The sequence below is a fragment of the Bos grunniens genome, chromosome 6 (genome assembly GCF_055505025.1).
Source record: "Bos grunniens cultivar Pamir isolate PY7600 chromosome 6, Bosgru_T2T1.0, whole genome shotgun sequence".
NCBI lineage: Eukaryota > Metazoa > Chordata > Mammalia > Artiodactyla > Bovidae > Bos > Bos grunniens.
Window position 1 is genome coordinate 83,275,504 of NC_141170.1, and position 26,437 is coordinate 83,301,940.

A 26,437-nucleotide genomic window follows, 5' to 3' on the forward strand; every position below is an offset into this window, starting at 1 on the left:
TCTCTTTGTGTGCTTTCCCTACTTCAAAAAATGTGGCATCAGAGTTAGTTATTTGAAAAGTAAAGGAATTAAAATGACCATAACATGGATGGGAAAAACTGGAAAAATTTGGAATCAACAAAAGCTAAAATATATTTTGTATAAGTAAACCAAAATCTTAGGGACTATGTACTCTTAGAATTACTAATTGTGTCTACTCTGACAGCATGAATGCTTTGCGCAGAGAAGGAGAATTTTCCTCTTGTGGTCTTTGGGATCCTCATATTTGTGCTACCAGAAAGGTGACACTCATATTTGACATCTGGGCTACTAGAAATGCCCTAGCCATTTTACACTCCTGTCATATAGCCGAGTAAGTTTATTGGTGAAACCTTGATACCAATTATTACCACTCTAAAACAAACTGTGAGCCAGTACTCACTACCAGAAAGTTGTTATGAGAAAGTGCAATTGTACCACAATAGAACTAAAAGTATTCCATTTGTTTATTTTGTTCTTAAGAAATTAAATGTTCAGATTTCTTTTGTACAAAGTAGAATTTATTGTTATTTTGAAGAGCCAATATACCTTACTCAGAAAATGGATTACATCTCCATTACGTCAAGGGCAAGATGGAACCGTCTTTCTCCCATTAGCTAAAACTAAGAGATTTTGTTTAAAAGCAAAAGAGATTTTTGTACACTTAGTAGTCTGTGTGTGCACTGATGCTCTGACAAAGTGCAAGCACTCTCATTAAGCCTTTTTGACTCCCTTCAGTATCAACAGCTTCTTTGAAAACCACCTATCAAGCGTAGTCAGGACTTGTGATTTCCTTCGGAGTCAATAAAACTGTTAGACTTAGGGTCAGCTAGCTCTAACTACTAACCACTTTTTCACTTAGAAGATGAGTCTCCTTGTGGACAACAAAGTCTCTCTTCATGTCAGGAAGCATTACCTTCCCTTTCTCTGTTTCCTGTTTAAACTGGCAATTTTCCCTATGTCTGTACTTTTGTCAAATTCCCTTTGTCCTCTGTATAATTTATTTCCATCAGGCATTCTCTTCCAGTTGCTTTCCTGAGATTCATAAGGTATTAATGTTTGTCCAGCTGTTTTTAATAACAGCCTCAGAAATGGACACAAGCTGCTGTCCAAATGTACACCTGCTCCAAATAAGAGAGTGAGTCAGGGCTCATTGTGCAAACAGTCCTCACAGCAGCATCTTTCCTGTTGTGCAAACATCCCGTTTTTCTTACAAGTACTCTGTGGTTCATTCTTTTTCATTTTCCACACTTGGTGAGTATTGGATATTTAATTGGTAAATCTATACATTTAAAAGCTAATTTTTGACTTGTCTGAATTAACAAAATAAAAAATAGAGCTGTATACAAATCATGAGGTCTACAAAAGGTAGGAAAAATATAATTTCATCAAGTTTCAAAACCAAAAATTATTCCACATAAGCTATAAAATCAGTGTACGTATTCTCAAAAATATTAATAAAACAAAAATGTGGTTGACTTTTTCATTGTTGTTGAAGTTTTATAGATCCTTACTCTAACTCTAAAAGGGATAATTGAGAGTGTGTACATGCTCAGTTTCTCAGTTATTTCTGACTCTGGGACCCTCCAGACTGTAGACCACCAGGCTCCTATGTGCATGGGATTCTCCAGACAATAATACTGGAATGGGTTACCATTTCCTCCTCTGGGGTATCTTCCTGACTCAGGGATTGAACCCATGACTCCTGCATCAGCAGGTGGATTCTTTACGGGAAGCCCTTAATTGAGAGAATGAACTTTAATAGTGCTTTTCAAAAGTATTTGAAGGTTCTTAGTAAAATAGCTTAGGTTTCTCTAGGAATATTAAATAATTTTTAAATATAAAAATTTAGAGTTTTTCAACATAGAAACAGTCTGACATCTTAACTAGGGGAAAACAGTCTATAAAAATTCACTGGAGGTGTACTGAATACCCATTTCGGCTGAAGGTTGAGTGGTCAAATGTTAAAATCACCAAATGGCCAAGATAGATAACATACTATAGAAAAAACATGTCAAATGCAAAAATAAATCTGAAATATTATAAAAGTAAAATAATTGAAATCTTGTTATAATTTACTTAGTAGTTGTGCTTTAAGGCTTGACATTCTAAAACAAACATTTTTTCCGCAATGGCAGCTGGTAAATTGCTCCTGTGCTAATTATGTTGCATATTAGTGAGGCAGGCTTAGTAGATATTCATTTTTCTTTTCATAAATTAGGGTAGAGTTGCTTTACAGTATTGTATAACAAAGGAAATTAGCTATATGTGTACACATATCCCCTCCCTCTTGGACCTCCCTCTCACCCCTCCCCAGTCCCAGCCACCTAGGTCACCACAGAACACAGAGCTGGGCTTCCTGAGTATCCAGCAGGTTCCCACTGGCTATCTGTTCTACACCAGGCAGTGCACATACATCAATCCCAACCTCCCGATTCATCCCCCACCCTCTGTACCCAGATGTCCATTCTCTACATCTCCCTGATTTTTTTGATCATTCTTACAATTATTACCTTTAAGTCTTTCTTGGGTAGGTTGCCTGTCTCCATTTCACTTATTTCTTCTGGAACTTTATCTAGCTTCTTCTTTGCAACATGTTTCTGTCACCTCATTTTGCTTAACTTGCTTTTTTTATTTTGTAGAAGTTGTCCTTTACCTCCCAGCAGTACACTCCCCTTGTGTCACCAGACCTAAATGCTGCAATGTTTGCTCCTGTGAGGGTCTCTTTTTTGCGGCATGCTATGTGGGTGGTCTGGTAAGCTTGGCTGGCCACCTGTGTGGAGGCTGCCGGCTGCTGGTTGGTGGGACAGGGTCATGAAGTGGCTGACTGTGGAACCCATAGGGATCCTGGGGATAGTACTGGTTACTATTGGGTAGAGGCAGGGTCCAGGAGTCTCCAAACCTGTTGCTCACCCACTGATGGGTGAAGCCAGGTCCTTGAGTTAGTGCTAGACTACAGCAGGTAGAGACAGGTCCTGGAGTCTGGTTGTAGGGCCCAGTGGTCCCAAAGCAGGGTTCGATTACTGGAGGGTGGGCTGGTTCTTGAAATGGTTGGCTGCAGGGCCCAGGGTGTCTTGAAGCATGTCTTGGCTGAACATCTTATATAAGATAAGGCAGTTTATATAAGATAAGGCAACATCTTATATAAGATAAGGCAAGATAAAGCACACATGTTATCTTGATAACATGTAGCTGATTTTTGCTGAGGTCGATTTTCATTGATTTTATGAAATCGAATTTATGATTTTATGATGATTGCTAGTATCTTAAATATTCAGCTATTCACAATGAATTTAAAACAGAGGGATAGACATGTTATAAAACAACAGTAAAATATAAATATAGAATCTAGGTAGTAGATACATGGTGTCATTGTAGTGTTTTTTCTCAACTTTTTCCTTATGTTTAAATTTTTTTATAGTTAGGAAAAATAATAATTCTAAACCAATATGCCTTATACTGTATGTCAGGATCTCTGGGAAAGATACTGAGATTTGCAAACAAAAATTCATTGGGAGTGCTGAGCTACAATGCCTGGAAGGGATGGAGAAAACAAAACTGGGCACAGGGAGAAGTTGCAAAAGAGGCTTCAGCTGATCCTAAGGGGTGTTTGGAAGCTGGCATGACTCTTTAGAATACCAGTTGAGTCAAAGGGGCCAAGACCTTTGCAACCCAGTTCAACCAGTTATAAACGCATTCTGCCTGCAGGAAGTGGATATAACCTTGGATAAGACAACTTCCTTCAGTGGGGGCAACTCATGGGGAAGGACCCAGCAATGAGCCTCAGCAGTCAGTGCCTCTGGCTGCATGAAGAATGAACCACAGTATTCACTGTACCATATTCATATTTTGATGATGTTAAAATGAATGTTTATAAAGATTACCTACGTAATCAAACATTGTATGCCTTGGCTTTTGTGAACAATGCTGCAAAGAACATGGGGATGCAGATACCAATTGTTTTTTTCTTCCTTTCTTTAACTTCTCTGGATACTCAGAAGTAGGGTTGCTGGATCATATGAGTTTTATTTTTAACTTTTTGAGGAATCTTCATACTGTTTCCCATTGTAGCGCTGCCATTTTACACTGCCAACAGCAATGCACAGGAATTCCAATTTCTCTACAACAGATGATTTCTTACAACATTTTTTTTTTGTATTTGTGGTTCAGTGAACACAGATATTAATTGGGTAGCATAATTGGTAGATGCCTGGACATCCATTCTAATATATGGCTGCACTAAAAATCTCCAAGTGAACAAATATGATGGCTTTCCTTTGTACCAGAGTGTGTGTTGAGGAGCTATGGAGTTATAATTGCTACTCCAGAATCACTAATAGAAAGCTCAAAAATGTTGTAGTGATCTGTTTATGTTTTTTTAAAATTATGATGAAAAAACAGAAGCAGAACCTTGGCCTTGTATGTGAAACCTTAAAGTGAAGAGATTTGTGTGTCAGGAAATTCTGTTAATATTGTTGCTAATAGCAGGAAAAGGACATACAGTATTCCCTGATGAGACTGTCAACTGGCGCGTCCATCAAAAATAAGAGGTTTTTCTTGAGCACAGAAACAGCCCTAAGCATCATTTAAATCACTGTAGAGTAGTATGACTCAGAAGTCAGTGACTTCTGAAAGCACACGTGTTATTCCTTCGCTTCATGATTGAGTCATTGCCTAACAGAAAAGTCCAGTTAAACAAGCTGATGTTCTTGGGTGTTGCTTTTGTCTGGGAATCTCATTTGGAAATAAGTACAGGGTCACTGCTAATGAACATCACCTACTATACAATGTCCCATGTAAGATCTTTCTATCAGCACTGCTGACATTTAAACGTGGGATATCACAGTATTGGTGACCCTGGAATACACTAGAATTGAATACACTAGTTTGAAAACAGGATGCTAAAACTCAGGAGACTATGTCAACTGATAATTGCCAATTGAGATGTAGTGTTGACCTGTTGATAAAAAAGATTGCCCAAGGCACAATGAAATTACATTGGACCTTCTACCTCTCATGATGGAATAAACACTAATACATGAGTATAGCATCTCTTTGAGTATGGGAGTTATTCTTACTCTGAAATAGGGGTAAAGGAAGAGCTATTTGAAATGATGTTAATGCTAAAGTGTGAGGATGTGAATTTCCATCCCATGGCCATAATTAGTGACTGTAGAAATGGATAATCAGAAGGGACAATCAGGAACAGAGGAGGGTAGCTGCTTAGCATGAATGTTCAGGCTGAAGCCAGTTTTCAATGGGATAAATCTGAAGAACTGAGAATGACCAGGAAAGGTCAAATGCAGGAAAAATGCAATAATCATCACATGGGGAAATGTTTTTTAACTGCCTGAACATAATCAAAAGTGGGGGGTGAAAGTTTATAGGCAAGTATGGAGCTGACCACTACATGCTAAATAGTGGTTAGATGATTAGGATCTGCTTAAGATACCTCAGAAATGAGGGACGGAGGGAAAAAATTCTGTAATGGAACCTGGTGATATTGCTTATCTAAATCCTGGTTTGATAAATGCAGGGCTCATATTTAGAGTAATTTCCTTTTAATTATTGGGGAAATATAATTAAATGTAAGATCTTCTCGCAACCTAGAAACCTCTCACAAAGGTAGTAAAGAAAACAATTATTGAATAAGCATAAGAATGTAATGTACGTCATAGGCAGTCCACTAAATGGCAAAGACAGAAAGAAATATCACCCTTTTATAGAGTTAAGCAGTCAGGGCCCATTACATACATGTTCTCAAGATAAACAGTAATTAATCCTCAGGTGAGAGGCGTGACAGCACTGTTTATCACACATGGTTCTTCCTAGATTCATCTGGTAATTGGGGTGATCATCTGCACTAAATAATTGGATTCACCCAGAGGAAAAATAACTTCTCATATCTTTATTTCAGGAGATACTTTTACAGCTTGGAATTAGGCACTCACTGCAATGAGGCTCCTACCCTGCCAAAGAAACTGGGAGTTGGGCTTTATATCTTTTTATGTTTCCATTTCAAAGAGATGTCTTGCAGGTCCTCAAGGGAGACATTCTTGGTCATAAAGTTGGCAGAAGTCTTGTTCTAATTTTCAAAAGGTTTATGTACATTTTAAAGAAGAGAGAAAGTACTTACAAATGCACATTTTCTAAAGAAAATGCTCTGAGAAAAAGAAGTGAATGTAAATCTGTTCCCTTATTTTTAACAGGGAGAATTAAGCCTCTTAATTTGTATTTGTCTTTATACTACTCATCTCCAGTACCTTGCCTGGAAAATCCCATGGATGGAGGAGCCTAGTGGGCTGCAGTCCATGGGGTCGCTAAGAGTCGGACACGACTGAGTGACTTCCCTCTCACTTTTCACTTTCATGCATTGGAGAAGGAAATGGCAACCCACTCCAGTGTTCTTGCCTGGAGAGTCCCAGGGATGGAGGAGCCTGGTGGGCTGCCGTCTCTGGGGTCGCACAGAGTCGGACACGACTGAAGTGACTTAGCAGTAGCAGTTATACTACTCATAAGACACATTTCTGGCAAACTCCATCCTCTGATACAAAAGCTCTTGACATTTCTGAGTATTAGGATTACTTCTCATCATGAAAAAATTCTATAAACCATATCTCTGTGATGCTGTTTTATTCATTAAGTTGTGTCCAACTCTTTGTGACCCCATGGGCTGTAGCCCTCTAGGCTCCTCCATCCATGGGATTTTCCAGGCAAGAATACTGGAGCAGGTTGCCATTTCCTTCTTCAGGGGATCTTCCCTGATTCAGGGATCAAGCCCAGGCAATCAAACAGACTATGAATCTGGATACTCTTTTAGATCAACTTGTATTTTTTACTCTAAGTATTATCTACACTCATTTTAAAATGAACAGTATCTCTGTATACAAAGCATAATGGTTTGTCTAATTGTCGAGATATATTTCTTGGAGGGTTGTGGAGGACATTTTAGGAGCCTCTATTGGAAATGGTATACATGGTTACCTCCAATATCCCATCGTTCAGAATTTAATCCCATGGCCCTACTCAACTGTAAAAGAAGCTAGAAAATAGAAGTTAGCTGTGTTCCCAGGAGGAAATATAACTGTATTAACTCTGTCACAATAGACATATGGATGATCTTCCATAATCCTCCCTGAGAGATAAGTACTCTATCCTCATTTAGAGATTAAAAAAAAAAAAAATCTGACCCTCAGAGAGATTGAGCTACACAACCAAGATCACAAAGCTAATGATTATGTGGCATATCTAGCTTGACCACAGGTACTGTATGATTTTCTCTGTCATTTTAGGTACTGGAAATTCTAGACAGCAGCAGTCACTTCGATGAGGCTGACTTTGCTCATGATTTTATCTGTGCTTACACGTCAGTTAAGGGTGCATGTGGACCTTGGATTTGAATATTTTTTAATAGTTTGTTAACATAGTGCGAGTTTTCTTTATAGTCCAGTCCCAAAAGGAAACAGCTACCCACTCCAGTATTCTGGCCTAGAGAATTCCATGGACTGGATAGTCCATGGTGTTGCAAAGAGTTGGACATGACTGAACGACTTTCACTCACTCACTCCCAATCACTCTGTCTTCTTGGATCTTACCAATAACAGTATTTCAGTACTTTTCAATAATAAGAATAATACAACCAAACCCTTTTCTGCTTTTCCATAAACTTGGTTAACAATTAAAATCTTAGCTTATTAACTGAAGCACAATCTTGTTGATTAATGTTTCTAATTTGTTTCACTTGTGCTGCTCATTTTAATGGAGACATGAATTGTACTTGATTGTTTTCAGTTGCCAAATGCTGATTCTTCAGAATGAATTATGTCTATCAATTAAGGATAATTAAGCAGAGTATCAAAATAATAGACTCAACTTAAATCAGTGAAAGTATAAGACAGAGTTCAAAGTCTAGTCAGAATATTCATAGAAAACACAAGCAGGGGAGTATTATTTATGTGGAATCTTGGTTATCTGGTCCTCAGCTTTGTAAATCTAGAAACTGTATGAATTGGTCCCTAAAAAAAACTCATTCACCAAGTAAATTCATTAGATATTGATGAGTAAAATAATCCTAATTCTTTATTTATAATAAACTATGCTACCTTCAGTGACTGGAGCACCAATTTCCTTTATCTGGAACATTCCTTCTTCTTGCTAACACATTGAGGAAACACAGCTATAATTTTTCCATAAAATTTTAATAATTTTATGGAAAATAAAAAAAAATATGAAATGTTACTTGGTAGTTTCAAAGGGACATTTTGTCTAGGGATTAAGACCTAATAGTTCTTCCACATCACATCTAAAAACAGTAATTATTCTCTTGGGAATGGGAAGCACTTGTACATTAAGTATAAATTTCTATGCCTTGGAAAGAGTTGGATAATACGTGGCCAAATTCACGCTAACTCTTTCCACATTTTCTGAGATTTGTGTATGCCATCCAGGTCTGTCTGTTAATATAATCTTTCTTCAGAGAGGTCACAAATATTGATGAGATTAAAATATTCTGCAACCAAATTTGTTAAGAGTAGCAGTATTTTTAGTGGAAAGAATAGAATTTGAAATTAGGCAAATCTAGGATTAGGTCCGTTTAACAGTCATTCATCTGATGATTTATTGTGATGAGAACACAACATGAAATTATTTGCCTTTTGTGACTGACCACTTTCACTATACAAAACTATACAAAAAAGATCTTCATGAACCAGATAACCATGATGGTGTGATCACTCACCTAGAGCCAGACATCCTGGAATGTGAAGTCAATTGGGCCTTAGGAAACATCACTATGAACAAAGCTAGTGCAGGTGATGGAATTCCAGTTGAGCTATTTCAAATCCTAAAAGATGATGCTGTGAAAATGCTGCACTCAACATGCCAGCAAATTTGGAAAACTCAGCAGTGGCCACAGGACTGGAAAAGGTCAGTTTTCATTCCAATCCCAAAGAAAGGCAATGCCAAAGAATGTTCAAATTACTGCACAAATTGTACTCATCTCACACTCTAGCAAAGTAATGCTCAAAATTCTCCAAGCTAGGCTTCAACAGTACGTGAACCGTGAACTGTTCCAGATGTCCAAGCTGGATTTAGAAAAGGCAGAGGAACCAGAGACCAAATTGCCAACATCCACTGGATCATCAAAAAAGCAAGAGAGTTCCAGAAAAACATTTACTTTTGCTTTATTGACTACACCAAAGCCTTTGACTGTGTGGATCAAAACAAACTGTGGCAAATTCTTAAAGAGATGGAAATACCAGACCACCTGACCTGTATCCTGAGAAATCTGTATGCAGGTCAAGAAGCAACGGTTAGAACCGGACATGGAACAACAGACTGGTTCCAAATACGGAGAGGAATATATCAAGGCTGCATTTTGTCACCCTGCTTATTTAACTTACATGCAGAGTTCAGTTCAGTTCATTCACTCAATCGTGTCCGACTCTTTGCGACCCCATGAACTGTAGCAAGCCAGGCCTCCCTGTCCATCACCAACTCCTGGAGTTCACTCAAACTCATGTCTGTCGAGTTGGTGATGCCATCCAGCCATCTCATCCTCTGTTGTCCCCTTCTCCTCCTGCCCCCAATTCCTCCCAGCATCAGAGTCTTTTCCAATGAGTCAACTCTTCACATGAGGTGGCCAAAGTACTGGACTTTCAGCTTTAGCATCATTCCTTCCAAAGAACACTCAGGGCTGATATCCTTTAGAATGGACTGGTTGGATCTCCTTGCAATCTAAGGGACTGTCAAGAGTCTTCTCCAACACCACAGTTAAAAAGCATAGATTCTTTGGTGCTCAGGTTTCTTCACAGTATGCAGAGTACATCATGCTAAATACCAGGCTGGATGAAGCACAAGCTGGAATGAAGATTGCTGGGAGAAATATCAGTAACCTCAGATACGCAGATGACACCACCCTTATGGCAGAAAGTGAAGAAGAACTAAAGAGCCTCTTGATGAAACTGAAAAAGGAGAGTGAAAATGTTGGCTTAAAACTCAACATTCAGAAAATGAAGGTCATGGCATCTGATTCCACCACTTCATGGCAAGTAGATGGGGAAACAATGGAAACTGTGAGAGACTTTATTTTGGGGGGCTCCAAAATCACTGCAGATGGTGACTACAGTCATGAAATTAAGACACTTGCTCCTTGGAAAAAAAGCTATGACCAACCTAGACATCATATTAAGAGGCAGAGACATTACTTTGCCAACAAAGGTCCATCTAGTCAAAGCTATGGTTTTTCCAGTAGTCATGTATGGATGTGAGAGTTGGACTATATAGAAAGCTGAGCACTGAAGAATTTATGCTTTTGAACTGTGGTGTTGGAGAAGACTTTTGAGAGTCCCTTGGACTGCAAGCAGGTCCACCCAGTCCATCTTAAAGGAAATCAGTCCTGAATATTCATTAGAAGGACTGATGCTAAAGCTGAAAGTCCAGTACTTTGGCCACCTGATGCAAAGAACAGACTCATTGGAAAAGACCCTGATGCTGGGAAAGATTGAAGGCAGGAGGAGAAGGGGATGACAGAGGATGAGATGGTTGGCTGGCATCACCGACGCTATGGACATGAGTTTGAGGAGGCTCCAGGAGTTGGTGATGGTCAGGGGAGCCTGGAGTGCTACAGTCCATGGGGTTGCAAAGAGTCTAATATGACTGAACAACTGAACTAGTTGACTAACTTTCACTTAGCATAATGTCCTCAAGGTTCATCCATATTATTACATATTGCAGAATTTTACTTCTTTTTAAATTGATAAATAGTATTCTACTATACATATGTACTACATATTCTTTATATCTTCAGCTGTGGAACATTTAAGTTGTTTCCACACATTGGCTACTGTGATATACCTATTAGTGTAGGAGTACTAGTATCTCTCTCAGATCCTGATTTCAATTTTTCTGGATAAATACCTAGAAGTGTGACTGCTGTATCATATGGCAGTTTAATTTCTAATGCTTTGTGGAATTTCCCTATTGTTTTCAACAGCGATTGCACCATTTTTCATTTTCATCAACAGTGTGCAAGTGTTCCAGTTTCTCTGTATGTTCATCAGTATTTAATGTCTTTTTTGGTAATAGTCATCCTGACAGATGTGTGCTCATTGTGGTTTTGCTCACATTTCATGGTGACTACCCACTCCAGTATTCTTGCCTGGAGAATCCCAGGGACGGGGGAGCCTGGGGGGCTGCCATCTATGGGGTCACACAGAGTTGGACACGACTGAAGCGACTTAGAAGCAGCAGCAGCAGTGGTGTTTAGCATTCTTTCATATACCTGTTGGCCATATGTTTGTCTTTATTTAAGAGATGTATATTCAAACCCTTTGCCCATTTAAAACTTGGATTATTTGTATTCTGCTATTGAGTTGTAGGAGTTATTCATATATTACAGATATTAACCTCTTATCAGATATATAGTTTGGAGATATTTTTTCCCATTCTGTCCACTGCCTTTTAATTTTGTTGTTTCCTTTGCTGTGTATAAATATTTTAGTTTGAGGTAGTCCAACTTGCCTATTTTTGCTTTTTATTGTCTGTCCTTTCAGTATCAGATCTATGAAACTAATGCCAACCAGCGTTCATGGCCTTCTCCAATCGATAGAAATTGACTAGAGACAAGACAAGAAATTCAGGCAAAGCTTACCAGGGCCCCTGCTATAGCTGGGAGGGAATGAAAATGAACAACAGCATCCCTTGCTTGCTCACTCCCTGAGGGGGCAAGCTTGTTGCTTATATGGGTGAGGGTAGGAGTGTGTCCAGGGGTTGAGTTGGAGGAGTGGCTTAGGTGTTGTGCCCCCTCTGAAGGTGAGGGGGGCATGCATAGTACCCTGCTTTTGCTCCCAGCTTTTTAGAAGTAGCATCTGGGTTTTTTTTGTCTTTTTGTATCTTTTGTCCAAAATTTGCCCCATATGTGCATGTTGACAGTTGTTTTCAGTCTCATAGTTTCTTTGTAGGGCTTCTCTGGTGGCTCAGTGGAGAGAACCTGCAGGAGATGCAGGTTCAGTCAGTGTGCCTGGAAGTTCCCCTGGAGAAGGAAATGGCAACTTACTCTAGTACTCTTGCCTGGGAAATACCATGGATAGAGGAGCCTGGTGGGCTGTAGTACCTGGGGTTGCAAAAGAATTGGACACAACTTAGTGACTGAACAATAACATAGTTTCTTTGTATTTTTGTTGTTGGAGGAAAGGTTTGTCCAGGTGCAATCATGACAGCATTTGCAGCAAAGTGTCCCAGGTCCCAGCCTATCTCATCACCATTGCTGAGACCAATATCATGAAGATTTTCACCTATGCTTCTTCTAGTAAATTTCATGGTTTCAGGTCTTACTTTCAAATATATAACCCATTGGGGTTAACTTTTGCATATGGCATTAGATAGGAGTTCAATTTATTTCCTTCACATGTGGCTATCAAGTTTTCCCAGCACTGGAGAAAGGGACTGCCCTTTCTATGCTGTAGATATATAGCACTTCTCTAGAACCCTCAGAATTTTCTGTTGTTGGAACTTACTATAAACTCCTCATGCCTTCTTTTCCTTTTCTAGTTATCTCAAGGACCAAAGCTATTTGAATCACAACTGGAAACTACCGAGGGATTGTTCCTTCTCTGGGCTCCAGTGAAAGGCAGTGGTCATCCTTGTCATTCAGTAAGTAAGTCAGAGTAGTCTTCTTAATGTAGAATATGCTGTTTCCAGAATCTGAAAATGTGAACCAGACATTGTGTGCCTCTCTTTGGAGGATCTGAGATGCAAAATTTTCTTCTTTATTTTGAGAGGATGGCACAGCACGCCACAGACTACGAGGTGCCTGAAAACTTCAAGAGGCATAATGTTGAATATTTGCAGAGTGCATTTTCTACTCCTGGAGCACTTTTGTCTTACCTGAGCCTCTATTTTTTGTTTAATCCAGTTAACGTAATGTCATTGATACAATCGCTGATGTAATATAGTGTGGCATGTTTACATGGCTCTAGTCACTTTGGACTGTATTTTGAAAGAAACCAGATAAATTTGCGCCAGCCTTGGGGTACATGTACAGTGTTGTCCGTTCTGTTTGAATACGAACTATTTCTGATCCTACTTACTGATAGGGATGAAAAATAATGCATTCATTAAATCAGTAGCCACTTAACATGTACTGGAGGCTGTGTTAATTTGCGGTTGTATAAATTCTGTATTTGACACAGAAGTTGAAATTTGGACCTTCACTTGATTTGAGTTTCTGGATTTATTTTTGGGAGTCAGACTTTTGAATTAAGTGAAATATTATGGGGACCAGTATCTCTGCATATTTTATGTCATAAGTGTGGCACTACTCTCTTTGATTCCGTTGACAATATATTATTAATTACTATATTTACTATCTTGACCAGAGGTATAAGGGCAGTTTTAGAGGCTTCAACTTCATTTTTTCCTTTGTTATTTGTCTTATTACACAGTTTAAGGAACTAATGTAAGCATTCTACCATTTATTAACTATGTCTAGTACAATTATACATTTAGGGACTGGAGAGTAACTGTTGGGTATGACCACAAATATGAGCTGAATATGCTCCAAGATAAAGTTTATATCCTAGATAACATTATTCATATTCTACTAGGGGAGCAATAGTAGCACTTCGGTCCCCAATACCAAAGCCCATATACAAATATCTTTCAAGGTTTGGAGGTGTTTTCTTTTCTCCAGTGCATGCTTAACTAAGTTAATGGCTTTTGATTTCTTTCGGGAAGAATGGAGGAAATTACTAGTGAATATACTTATCATAGTTTTGGGTGATCCTTCCTCATAGGAATCCAGATTTTTCTTTAGTCATGAATTCTGACTCTGAGAACTGGCTTATGTCCAAAAAATAGGAATGGGATCGACTATATTTTTTCACTGAATTTTTTCTACATTAATTATGAATATTATCCAAAATACAGAGAAGTTGAAAGAGTTATACATGTACACTCTTAAGCTCATCACCTAGATTCTACAATTGATATTTTTCTATAGTTATTTATCAACTAACCATTCTGTATTCATTTCTTTATCAATGTATCAAATAATTACTTATGCTTTCACAGTAATTGGCTTTATCAGTTCCGTTAAACATTTCAGAATGTATATTCTCATCTAGGACTTATCATCTGTGTCAAGGTTGTTTTCCCAGGTATAGTTCTAAGCACTTCCATACAGTAGGAAAATAACTGTCACATTCTTTTCATTTCACCCTCTTTTTTTGTGAATGTCTACACTGTTTGAATTGTTTGACAAAGAATTTTTAAATCTTTGTACCTAGAGAACAAGAGGGGACAACAGAGTGCCGAAAACAAGTGCTGCTTTTGGTGGAGAACAAAACTTCTGGTTTAAAAGAAGATAATAGAACAATTAAGCTATTTTTTTAACTTACATTGACCAGCTTGACAAGCAAAGATCTTTTCTAGGATGAAAAAAATGTGTCTTTGTTTTCACTTGTGTTAGATCCTATTTTCTTTGATACTTGAAACATTGTTTTGGTCTATTTATTTTCTGTTTGTCAAATTATGAGAAGTAGTGAATATTAAAAAGGAAATAGTTGTGTTTCAGATCAAGCCATTTATTGATCATCCAAAGCTTGGCAATAATAAGTAAGACAGAGTAGGTCTTGATGAATTTGGGGAATTTGTCCTTTGAAGATTTTGCTTTCAGTGTAGCTTGTTAAGAGACAGGCAGCTCCTTTCTCTAAATAATATAAACCAATAGGAAAGAAACAACAGTAATATGAATAGAAAGAAAGAGATTTGTGGTGGCCTAAGTTTTATCTTTTTTCCTCCATTACCTATCATAATACTTACTCTTTCCATACACAGTTTGCTTGGGGATTTGGATACCATGGCATAGAGTAAGGATGTGGGCTTTGTACTCACTTGGACATAGATTAGCAAATGGTTTTGCTGTTTCCCAGCTGTGTATTTAAGGAACTGTCTCTCTAAAATTCTTTTTGTTTTTCCTGAAAATTGTGGGAAATAATGCATAGTTTAGAGTGTACTTTTGAAAATATTACACAGTCAGTAGCTTCTATTGTCATTAATTACATTATTTAATAGACATTGAGGAGTTATTATATTCAGACACTCTGATGTAGCTCAAAAATACAAAGTTGATAAGTCCCTAACCTAAAGATGCATGTTGTCTAAAAAAATTAAGAAAATCAATAGTTAATATACTTTTCAATAATGCCATCAGAGAAGATACTGAATAGTAAAGTACCAAAGGGACAAAATTGTGATAAGGAATAACACTCAGTCTATCTATGGGGTTGAGAAGATGTGAGAGAAATCAGTGAAATCTTTTAAGAGGAAGTAAGATTTGAGTTACTTCCTGAAAAATGACATATAGTAGGTGTGGACAAGAGAATGTTGCAGGAAAAACATCTGATATATAAAGACAAAAAAGTCAGAAGAAGTATGGCTTGTTGGGGAATTTTATGTGATTGATATAAAAGTACTATCAGATCAGATCAGATCAGTCGATCAGTTGTGTCCGACTCTTTGCAACCCCATGAATCGCAGCACGCCAGGCCTCCCTGTCCATCACCAACTCCCGGAGTTCACTCAGACTCACGTCCATTGAGTCAGTGATGCCATCCAGCCATCTCATCCTCTGGCGTCCCCTTCTCCTCCTGCCCCCAATCCCTCCCAGCATCAGAGTCTTTTCCAATGAGTCAACTCTTTGCATGAGGTGGCCAAAGTACTGGAGTTTCAGCTTTAGCATCATTCCTTCCAAAGAAATCCCAGGGCTGATCTCCTTCAGAATGGACTGGTTGGATCTCCTTGCAGTCCAAGGGCCTCTCAAGAGTCTTCTCCAACAATAGGAACAGTAATAAAGAGTGTAAGAAGTAGGCAGGATCCATGTGATCAAGGACCTTGAAACCTTGGTTAAGAAATTTCAGCTTTAAACTAGAGGCTATGAGGTACCACTAAGGAGTTAAAACAATAAAATTAGAATAATTTTAGGAAATTCACTATATGAGGATACAGGCTTGAGAAGGAACTTGGAGAAACTACTTATGATATTATTGCAGCAGTACAAACATTCTAATTTAAGGAAGTAGTATTATAAGTGTTAATTGGGGAGAAATTTACATTATATTAAAGAGAATAGATAGGACTTTATAACTAATTGAATATTGGTAATGATGGATTAGAATAAAGAAAGATTTTAATTTCTGACTTGTGGAGTAGAGTCGATGGTACCACCATTCCTTCACATAGAGAACCTAGAAGATGGCTAGATTTCAGGAGGAAGATAATGATTTTTTCTTGAAATATATTGAATTTGAAGTGTTTATGGGGCACTTAAGTGGAAAAACAAGGAAATTATATGTGTATATATATTTGCTGTATATTGATGTGCTCATGCACATAGTTCCAGAGTTTCTGAAAGGGTACAGGGTAAGAGATAAAGTCAGAATGGTGGTAAGTTACAGCCTTGCTGTATATGGGAATGCTCAGAGTAAGTTTATTTGCCTAGAAGGAGAGTGAAAGAAGTCTGGAGAATACTAACATATTAAGGCTGAACAAAGAAATAGTAGGAAGAAAGATGAACTGTTAAGGGAATTTGGAGACTAATATTTATTGTTTGTTCATTTGTTTATTCAGTGAATGTATACTGAACTCTTTCCTAGTCTGGGTTGACCCCAACTCAGAGTCTGAGATGAAAATGTGCATTCTGCAATCTAAATATTAATGGAAGTGAACCCAGAGAGCAGCAGTGAGGAAGTAGTGGAGTCAAATAACTCCAAGTCCCAAGAGTACGTTTTGAGATGGCTATTATTGCCTGTATCCAGTGCTTAATCCTCTGAGACCATTTGAGGAACCCTATGAATGTTTCCTGGAACTGTGCACTCCAGAGATGAAAAGGAGAAACATTTATCTATCGAATTCTGCCTTCCATTGGCAAGGTTTTCAACAGCTCATACTTCTGGTTTGTGGGTGTTTGAGTGTGCTCACCTGATAAACCCATATTATGGCATTAGAAAGGCCTTCAGGCAGGAATTAAGAAATAGGCCATCATGACCAAGATGAATACTGGCAAATTAAACCTGTACAAATTTGGTTTCTTGAATGGAACAGGAACTGGAATAAGAGATAGAACTGAGAGGAGAGTGGTAAGGAAAGGATTCAGTATAATCTGCTCTCTGCAGAACTCATATCCTCACTCTTGGGAGGGTTTGTCCAGTTTATCAAAATTTCCTTCAGGGTGAGGACCAGCTGTAGCTTGGTGCAGAGAAGCCCTGGGTCAGAAAGGTATGTGGCACTGGCCACTGTGGATGTTAACACATTACAGGCAGGGGAAGCTGATGGAATCTTGTGGCTGGAATGAAGGAGAGGCTGAAAGGACATGAAGTAGTACAAAGAATTTTCTGATATAAACATCTTCTATCTATATTCAGTTCCATGGTGAGCAAGATAAGAGTGTCCCTACCCTCATGTACTATGTATTCTACTGGGTGAGAGAGACAGAACATATAAAATAATTGCAGGTGCTGAGATCAGAGAACTAGAGGAATAGAGATCTTGGACCAGAAAAGTGTTTTCCTTACTCTCCATCTCCTTCACCTTTGTCTTTTCCAAACAAACACTTTTGGCAACTAGCCAAGTTTTTGTCATTCCCTTTGAATCTGCATTTCTATTATGAATCTAGCAGAGGGCTCTGGAAAAGAATTGCTTGAAACTTGAAACTGTAAAGCTATTAAATGTTGTGAATAGCTCTGAACCTTCTGGTTTTCCTCCAAAATAATCTCCTCCTACTAACAGGAAAAAAAGAAAAACAAAGCAAATAAAATGACAGAAGGAAGAGTGTCTATTTTCTTGATCACTGATGTTTTTCATTCATTTGTATTCCCAAAATAACAAAATATATATATTTAATACTATAGTGTATGTTTTATAAGGATATAAAATATATTTTATAGATATAAATGTTATATATTTATGTAACATATGTTGAGTTGACCAAAAAGTTCATTCAGGTTTTTGTAAGATGTTGTGAAAAATCCAAGTGAAATTTTTGGATTCACATCTATAACAATACATACATATATATATATATATATAATACATATACATAAAATACACATATATAACAAAATTTTCTACTGCCCTTTTACAGATTTAAACTTAGCATGCTACACACTTGGTTATGTTCATACCTTATGTCTTTAGAATTCTCAACTAATCATTAAAGTTAGTACTTCAGGTAAAATTGTTACATCACAATTGGGTTTCTAATCATTGAAGGACAACAGTGGCAGATGGAATCTGGTTTTGTGTCACTTGGTGACCCTCCCTAGTAAGCACATTTAATTATAACCCTCCTCATTTTGATTACAGTACTTTGCTAATTTGAAATTCTGCCTTGTCAATTAATGTAGCTTATGGTGTCTGTAGAAAATCATGAACCCCTGGTTATAATTTTAATTATAGCATGCATGTTGCAGATCTCAGCCAAACATCTCTGAGGATCTTCTCCTTTATGTAAAGTGTCAGGAAATTGGTCTCTTTCTTTGATTTCATATTGCCTTCTTGAGATACAATGAATACCTTTTGGTGACAGCATCCCTTTCCCAGTCTGCACAGTGAGATTCATGAACTGTACTAAGAGGTATTTTGCTAAATGCAGGCATTGAAGCAAATGTGCCATTTATAAAATGTTGTCATGACGTGGCATTTTTGAAACACTGAAAAACCTTAGTCTCTAACAAGCTAACAGAAAGGCATAAAGGCTTTTGGGAAAGAGAAAATACTTAGAATAAAATAATAAGGTTATCATTCAAAAATGTATGCAGTTACTTCTGAGATTTTCACAAGTTTAAAATTCTTTGGGAAATTACCACTGCCTTTGGATCATTAACCACCCCCCTGCCAAAAAAAAAATAATGGCAGAAAGGAAAATGGTGAGAAATCTAATATTCTTCAAATTTGAGTTTTCATGGTATTGTGATTTGATAAAAATAATATAATTTATAATGTCTTACAAACAAAATCATTTGAATATTTATCTCCAAATTTCATTTCCTACTTATTTCTTTCTAGAAGATATTTAATATATTTCAGTAGCATATTCAAGAGGCTCATAAGAGAAGTCTCACTTCAGGGATTACATATGTATGAGGCAATTATAAAGTTATGAAAGAATATTGAGAGCTAGTATTTCTGTGGTCAAACCAGAAGACACATATCATAGCATCTTGTATGAGCCCAAATGTGTTTACCAATTAAAATGTCTCTGTCATAATATTCTTTACCTGGGCTTCCCTGGTGGCTCAGCTAGGAAAGAATCCACCTGCAAAGCGGGCGAACTGGGTTTGATCCCTGGGTTGGAGAAGGGAAAGGCTACCCACTTCAGTATTCTGGTCTAGAGAATTCCATGGGCTGTATAGTCCATGGAGTCGCAAAGAGTCGGACACGACTGGGTGACTTTCACTTTCATGTTTCATGTTTCATTTGATGGCTCAGAATAAATGATGCTAGCCAGGAGTTTCACGGTATCGTGTTTAGCATCTCAGGCCCTTTAGCCAGACTCTTCTAGTCCAAATCCCAGCCCTGTCACTTATTGGCTGTGTGACCTTGGGCAATTCATTCAACCTTTTTGTGTCTCGGGTGTAATAAATAGGTATAAAAATGATACCTACGTCAAAGGTTTGTAGTGAATGTTAAACAAAACATAGTAAGCACTAAGAACAGTATAAATTCTCGAGTATTGTCTTTTACTATTTTTATTATTATTACTCATAGGCATTACTTGCAACAACTAGGTCTTTATCCCAAATACTCTTGTATCCTGTCGTGCTATGTTAGTGTGTGCTGTTGTAACACAGAGAAGGAAAGGGGGAGGGGGAGGAAGGTAGGCTGAGAACTGTGGAAATTAACATTTTCATATCAAATACGATAAATGATGTTGCTGCACCCAGCAGTCATCCACTGAGAATGCTTTCCTATGTGCCTGTATTAATTCTCTCAGTTATTGACTGATGCTTCACCTAAGTATTCATGTCATTATTTGGGAAACATGATTTTTCAGCCTTAGTAATGAGGCAGGAGACTGAGAACTCCAGGGACATGCTCACCACTGTTTTTCCTGTGCCTGAACATGTACACCAGTGACTCTTCCTGAGCGCTTAGTAATGAATCGGGCTCTAGATTAAGGGACATATTCTTGTGTACCTCCCCAGTCTCTCCCCCCAAATCTCCTTCTTCCTCAGCCTGGTTGGAAGTACAAAGAGAATCATTATTCTCACATGTCATTCACCTCCCCCACCAGCCTTCCTTAACAAGTAGGAGTTTGAAGCCTTAGGAAAGAAAAAGAAATTATTACTTAGGAAGCTGGCATTGGCAAGAAAACAAAATAATCAAAACTATAAATCACAAACAGATATGTTTAGGCTGTTATGCCTAAAACCAAATTATTCATTCAGCAGGAGCAGCAGGTTTTTATAGATAAATCATGAATTGTTCTTTGGGGTATATTGATTTAAGGGATCTGGGGGTACTTCATCTTCTCCTACCCTCTTATTCACTTGAATATACTTAACACTCTGCTCTCAGGCACCCTGAAGTTCTCACACTGCTGAAAGCTGCCACACCCATATCTTCTCCCTGATATTCCAGGCCTCTGTCTAATGAGGTTCCAAACCATCCCTCAGGATGCTATTCAGATTGTACTTCTTTGAAACTTCGTATCCTTGCCCCTGGCAAATGGAGTTCCTCTTACTCTGTGCTCTCTCTGCATTAATTAAGATATCATGGTATTTATTTCATTACACTGTAGTTTTCTGTTCACATTTATCTTTCCCCAGGAAAGTGTGTCTTGATAGTAGAGGTTGTGTGTGGTCATCTCTGTATTCCCAATGCTAGATTAGTGTCTGGCAACACAATATAGGGGTTCAATGAATATTTGAGGGATGAATCTATAGACATAGAGAGTTTCCTTTATTATTTATTCATAATAATTAAGGGGTTGGCAATATCTCTGTCAACTAGACCTCAAAATTTAAAGTTGTCTTTGTGGTTTCATTTCTTTATTCCTTATGTCAAATAAATGTTTATGTATTCATGGGTATTATTTGAATTTTTATTATGTATTCATTATATTAAATATTTCTTTATGTCTAAGTTCTCAATTTTATTTCCAGTGCCAGAGCTTTTGTTCAGATACCAACTGTCACACATGTGTAACATCAAAACAGTCACTGAACTGGTATCATTAACTCTGTCTTTCCCCATCCTGTTGATCACATGTGTTTGTGACCATTTGATATTTCTTAAATATTTACTAATCTATTGACAAAAGTCTCTAATTTCATATCTGTTTTTTAAATATGTGACAGTTGGTAAGTAAAGTTGGTATGTGTTAAGTAAACTCAAAATCTATTGTAAATCACCCTCCCATTTCATCCTTCACCTCATAGGAGACAAGTATCCATTTCTTGAATGTCTTCCTAGAGAATCTCTTTGTTTACATTTATGTGCATGTGTGTGTGTGCAGCTGTGTGTGTGTAGCTGTTTGTCGGAATTCTCTTTTTTTTTTTTCTTTAAAAATGGTAGCCTTTACACATCATTCTGCCTCTTGCTTTCTATTTTTGTTTTTTTTTACTGGTTCATATTTATTTTATTTTATTTATTTATTTTGAGAACATCTTTTCTTTTTTTTTTAACAATATTTAATTGGTTTTGCCATATATCAAAATGAATCCGTCACAGGTATACATGTGTTTCCCATCCTGAACCCTCCTCCCTCCCCGTACCATCCCTCTGGGTCATCCCAGTGCACCAGCCCCAAGCATCCAGTATCATGCATTGAACCTAGACTGGCGACTCATTTCATATATGATATTATACATGTTTCAATGCCATTCTCCCAAATCATCCAACCCTCTCCCTCTCCCACAGAGTCCAAAAGACTGTTCTATACATCAGTGTCTCTTTGGCTGTCTCGTATACAGGGTTATTGTTACCATCTTTCTAAATTCCATATATATGTGTTAGTATACTGTATTGGTCGGAGAAGGCAATGGCACCCCACTCCAGCACTCTTGCCTGGAAAATCCCATGGACAGAGGAGCCTGGTGGGCTGCAGTCCATGGGGTCGTGAAGAGTCGGACACGACTGAGTGACTTCCCTTTCACTTTTCACTTTCATGCATTGGAGAAGGAAATGGCAACCCACTCCAGTGTTCTTGCCTAGAGAATCCCAGGGACAGGGGAGCCTCGTGGGCTGCCATCTATGGGGTCGCACAGAGTCAGACACGACTGAAGCGACTTAGCAGCAGCAGTATACTGTGTTGGTGTTTTTCTTTCTGGCTTACTTCACTCTGTATAATAGGCTCCAGTTTCATCCACCTCATTAGAACTGATTCAAATGTATTCTTTTTAATGGCTGAGTAATACTCCATTGTGTATATGTACCACTGCTTTCTTATCCATTCATCTGCTGATGGGCATCTAGGTTGCTTCCATGTCCTGGCTATTATAAACAGTGCTGCGATGAACATTGGGGTACACGTGTCTCTTTCCCTTCTGGTTTCCTCAGTGTGTATGCCCAGCAGTGGGATTGCTGGATCATAAGGCAGTTCTATTTCCAGTTTTTTAAGGAATCTCCACACTGTTCTCCATAGTGGTTGTACTAGTTTGCATTCCCACCAACAGTGTAGACATTTGGATCGCAGCCATTCTGACGGGCATGCAATGGTACCTCATAGTGGTTTTGATTTGCATTTCTCTGATAATGAGTGATGTTGAGCATCTTTTCATGTGTTTGTTAGCCATATGTATGTCTTCTTTGGAGAAATGTCTATTTAGTTCTTTGGCCCATTTTTTGATAGGGTCATTTATTTTTCTGGAGTTGAGCTGTAGGAGTTGCTTGTATATTTTTGAGATTAGTTTTTGTCCATTGCTTCATTTGCTATTATTTTCTCCCATTCTGAAGGCTGTCTTTTCACCTTGCTAATAGTTTCCTTTGATGTGCAGAAGCTTTTAAGTTTAATTAGGTCCCATTTGTTTATTTTTGCTTTTATTTCCAATATTCTGGGAGGTGGGTCATAGAGGATCCTACTGTGATGTATGTCAGAGAGTGTTTTGCCTATGTTCTCCTCTAGGAGTTTTACAGTTTCTGGTCTTACATTGAGATCTTTAATCCATTTTGACTTTATTTTTGTGTATGGTGTTAGAAAGTGTTCTATTTTCATTCTTTTACAAGCGGTTGACCAGTTTTCCCAGCACCACTTGTTAAAGAGATTGTCTTTAATCCAGTGTATATTCTTGCCTCCTTTGTCAAAGATAAGGTGTCCATAGGTATGTGATTTATCTCTGGGCTTTCTATTTTGTTCCATTGATCTATATTTCTGTCTTTGTGCCAGTACCATACTGTCTTGATGACTGTGGCTTTGTAGTAGAGCCTGAAGTCAGGCAGGTTGATTCCTCCAGTTCCATTCTTCTTTCTCAAGATTGCTTTGGCTATTTGAGGTTTTTTGTATTTCCATACAAATTGTGAAATTATTTATTCTAGCTCTGTGAAGAATACCGTTGGTAGCTTGATGGGGATTGCATTGAATCTATAAATTGCTTTGGGTAGTATACTCATTTTCACTATATTGATTCTTCCAATCCATGAACATGATATATTTCTCCATCTATTAGTGTCCTCTTTGATTTCTTTCACCAGTGTTTTATAGTTTTCTATATATAGGTCTTTAGTTTCTTTAGGTAGATATATTCCTAAGTATTTTATTCTTTTCATTGCAATGGTGAATGGAATTGTTTCCTTAATTTCTCTTTCTATTTTCTCATTATTAGTGTATAGGAATGCAAGGGATTTCTGTGTGTTGATTTCATATCCTGCAAGTTTACTATAATCATTGATTAGTTCTAGTAATTTTCTGGTGGAGGCTTTAGGGTTTTCTATGTAGAGGATCATGTCATCTGCAAATAGTGAGAGTTTTACTTCTTCTTTTCCAATTTGGATTCCTTTTATTTCTTTTTCTGCTCTGATTGCTGTGGCCAAAACTTCCAAAACTATGTTGAATAGTAATGGTGAAAGTGGGCACCCTTGTCTTGTTCCTGACTTTAGAGGAAATGCTTTCAATTTTTCACCATTGAGGATAATGTTTGCTGTGGGTTTGTCATATATAGCTTTTATTATGTTGAGGTATGTTCCTTCTATTCCTGCTTTCTGGAGGGTTTTTATCATAAATGGATGTTGAATTTTGTCAAAGGCTTTCTCTGCATCTATTGAGATAATCATATGGTTTTTATTTTTCAATTTGTTAATGTGGTGTATTACATTGATTGATTTGCAGATATTGAAGAATCCTTGCATCCCTGGGATAAAGCCCACTTGGTCATGGTGTATGGTCTTTTTAATGTGTTGTTGGATTCTGATTGCTAGAATTTTGTTAAGGATTTTTGCATCTATGTTCATCAGTGATATTAGCCTGTAGTTTTCTTTTTTTGTGGGATCTTTGTCAGGTTTTGGTATTAGGGTGATGGTGGCCTCATAGAATGAGTTTGGAAGTTTACCTTCCTCTGCAATTTTCTAGAAGAGTTTGAGCAGGGTAGGTGTTAGCTCTTCTCTAAATTTTTGGTAGAATTCAGCTGTGAAGCCGTCTGGACCTGGGCTTTTGTTTGCTGGAAGATTGCTGATTACAGTTTCAGTTTCTGTGCTTGTGATGGGTCTGTTAAGATTTTCTATTTCTTTCTGGTCCAGTTTTGGAAAGCTGTACTTTTCTAATAATTTGTCCATTTCTTCCACATTGTCCATTTTACTGGCATATAATTGTTGATAGTAGTCTCTTATGATCCTTTGTATTTCTGTGTTGTCTATTGTGATCTCTCCATTTTCATTTCTAATTTTATTGATTTGATTTTTCTCCCTTTGTTTCTTGATGAGTCTGGCTAATGGTTTGTCAATTTTATTTATCCTTTCAAAGAACCAGCTTTTGGCTTTGTTGATTTTTGCTATGGTCTCTTTTGTTTCTTTTGCATTTATTTCTGCTCTAATTTTTAAGATTTCTTTCCTTCTACTACCCCTGGGGTTCTTCATTTCTTCCTTTCCTAGTTGTTTTAAGTGTAGAGTTAGGTTATTTATTTGACTTTTTTCTTGTTTGTTGAGGTATGCCTGTATTGCTATGAACTTTCCCCTTAGGACTGCTTTTACAGTGTCCCACAGGTTTTGGGTTGTTGTGTTTTCATTTTCATTCATTTCTATGCAAATTTTGATTTCTTTTTTGATTTCTTCTGTGATTTGTTGGTTATTCAGCAGCATGTTGTTCAGCCTCCATATGTTGGAATTTTTAATAGTTTTTCTCCTGTAATTGAGATCTAATCTTACTGCACTGTGGTCAGAAAAGATGCTTGGAATGATTTAAATTAACAATCTGGAGGGCTTCCCTTGTGGCCCAGCTGGTAACTAATCCGCCTGAATGCAGGAGACCTAGGTTAGATCCCTGGGTTGGGAAGATGCCCTGGAGAAGGAAAAGGCTCCCCACTCCAGTATTCTGGTCTAGAGAATTCCATGAACTGTATAGCCCTTGGGGTCCCAAAGAGTTGGATATGACTGAGCAACTTTCACTCTCTTATTCAACATGTCTGGAAGATTATTCCCTGTCAATATTTCTGGATCTGAACCATTCCTTTTTTATGAAGAAACTTATATTTTCACCCTCTTTCCAATTTTTATTGTGTTTCAACATATGTAACTGAAAATTTATCATTTTAGTCAATTCTGAGTATACATCTCAATGATATTAGGCACATTCTCCATCTTGTGAAACTATCATCATTATCTGTTTCCAGAAATTTTCATTACCACAAACAGAAACCCTGTATCCATTAGCTAGTGACTCCACATTTCCTCTTTCCCTCAGTCCCTTTATTCTACTTTCTTTCTTTATGAACTTGCCTATTCCAGGTACCTCACAAAAGTAAAACCATACAGAATTTGTCTGTCTTTGTTTGGCTTATTTCACTTAACATGTTTTCAAACCTCATCTGTGTTATAGCATGTATCAGAATTCCATTCCTTTTGATGACTAAATAATATTCCATTGTATGTAGACACCACACTATGTTTATCCATTCATCGATTGATGAACAATTGGGTTTCTACCTTTCAACTATCGTAAGTAATGTTGCTGTGATATTGGTATGCAGGTATCTGTTGGAATCCCTGCTTTCAATTATTTTGGATGTATACATAAGAGTGGAACTTCTGGATTATATAATTCTATGTTTAACTTTTTGAGCTTTCTCCTCTCCTCTCTTCCCTTCTTTCCTCCTTCCATATCTCCCACCCTCCCTCCTATCCTTTCCTACTTTTCTTCCTTCCTTCCCTCCCTCTCTCTCTTTCTCCCTCTCTCTCTTTTTTCTCTCTTTAGTCATCTAAATAGGTGTGAAGT

General features: G+C 37.7%; 1 protein-coding gene across 1 annotated transcript in view; it reads left to right on the plus strand.

The window, feature by feature from the left end:
* Positions 1-26,437, plus strand: part of LOC147370956 (uncharacterized) — a 103,293-nt gene that overhangs the window by 33,032 nt on the left and 43,824 nt on the right. Inside the window, exon 3 of the mRNA XM_086406482.1 lies at positions 12,568-12,669. Coding sequence (XP_086262608.1) covers positions 12,568-12,669 — 102 coding nt within the window. The remainder of the gene's footprint in view (positions 1-12,567; positions 12,670-26,437) is intronic.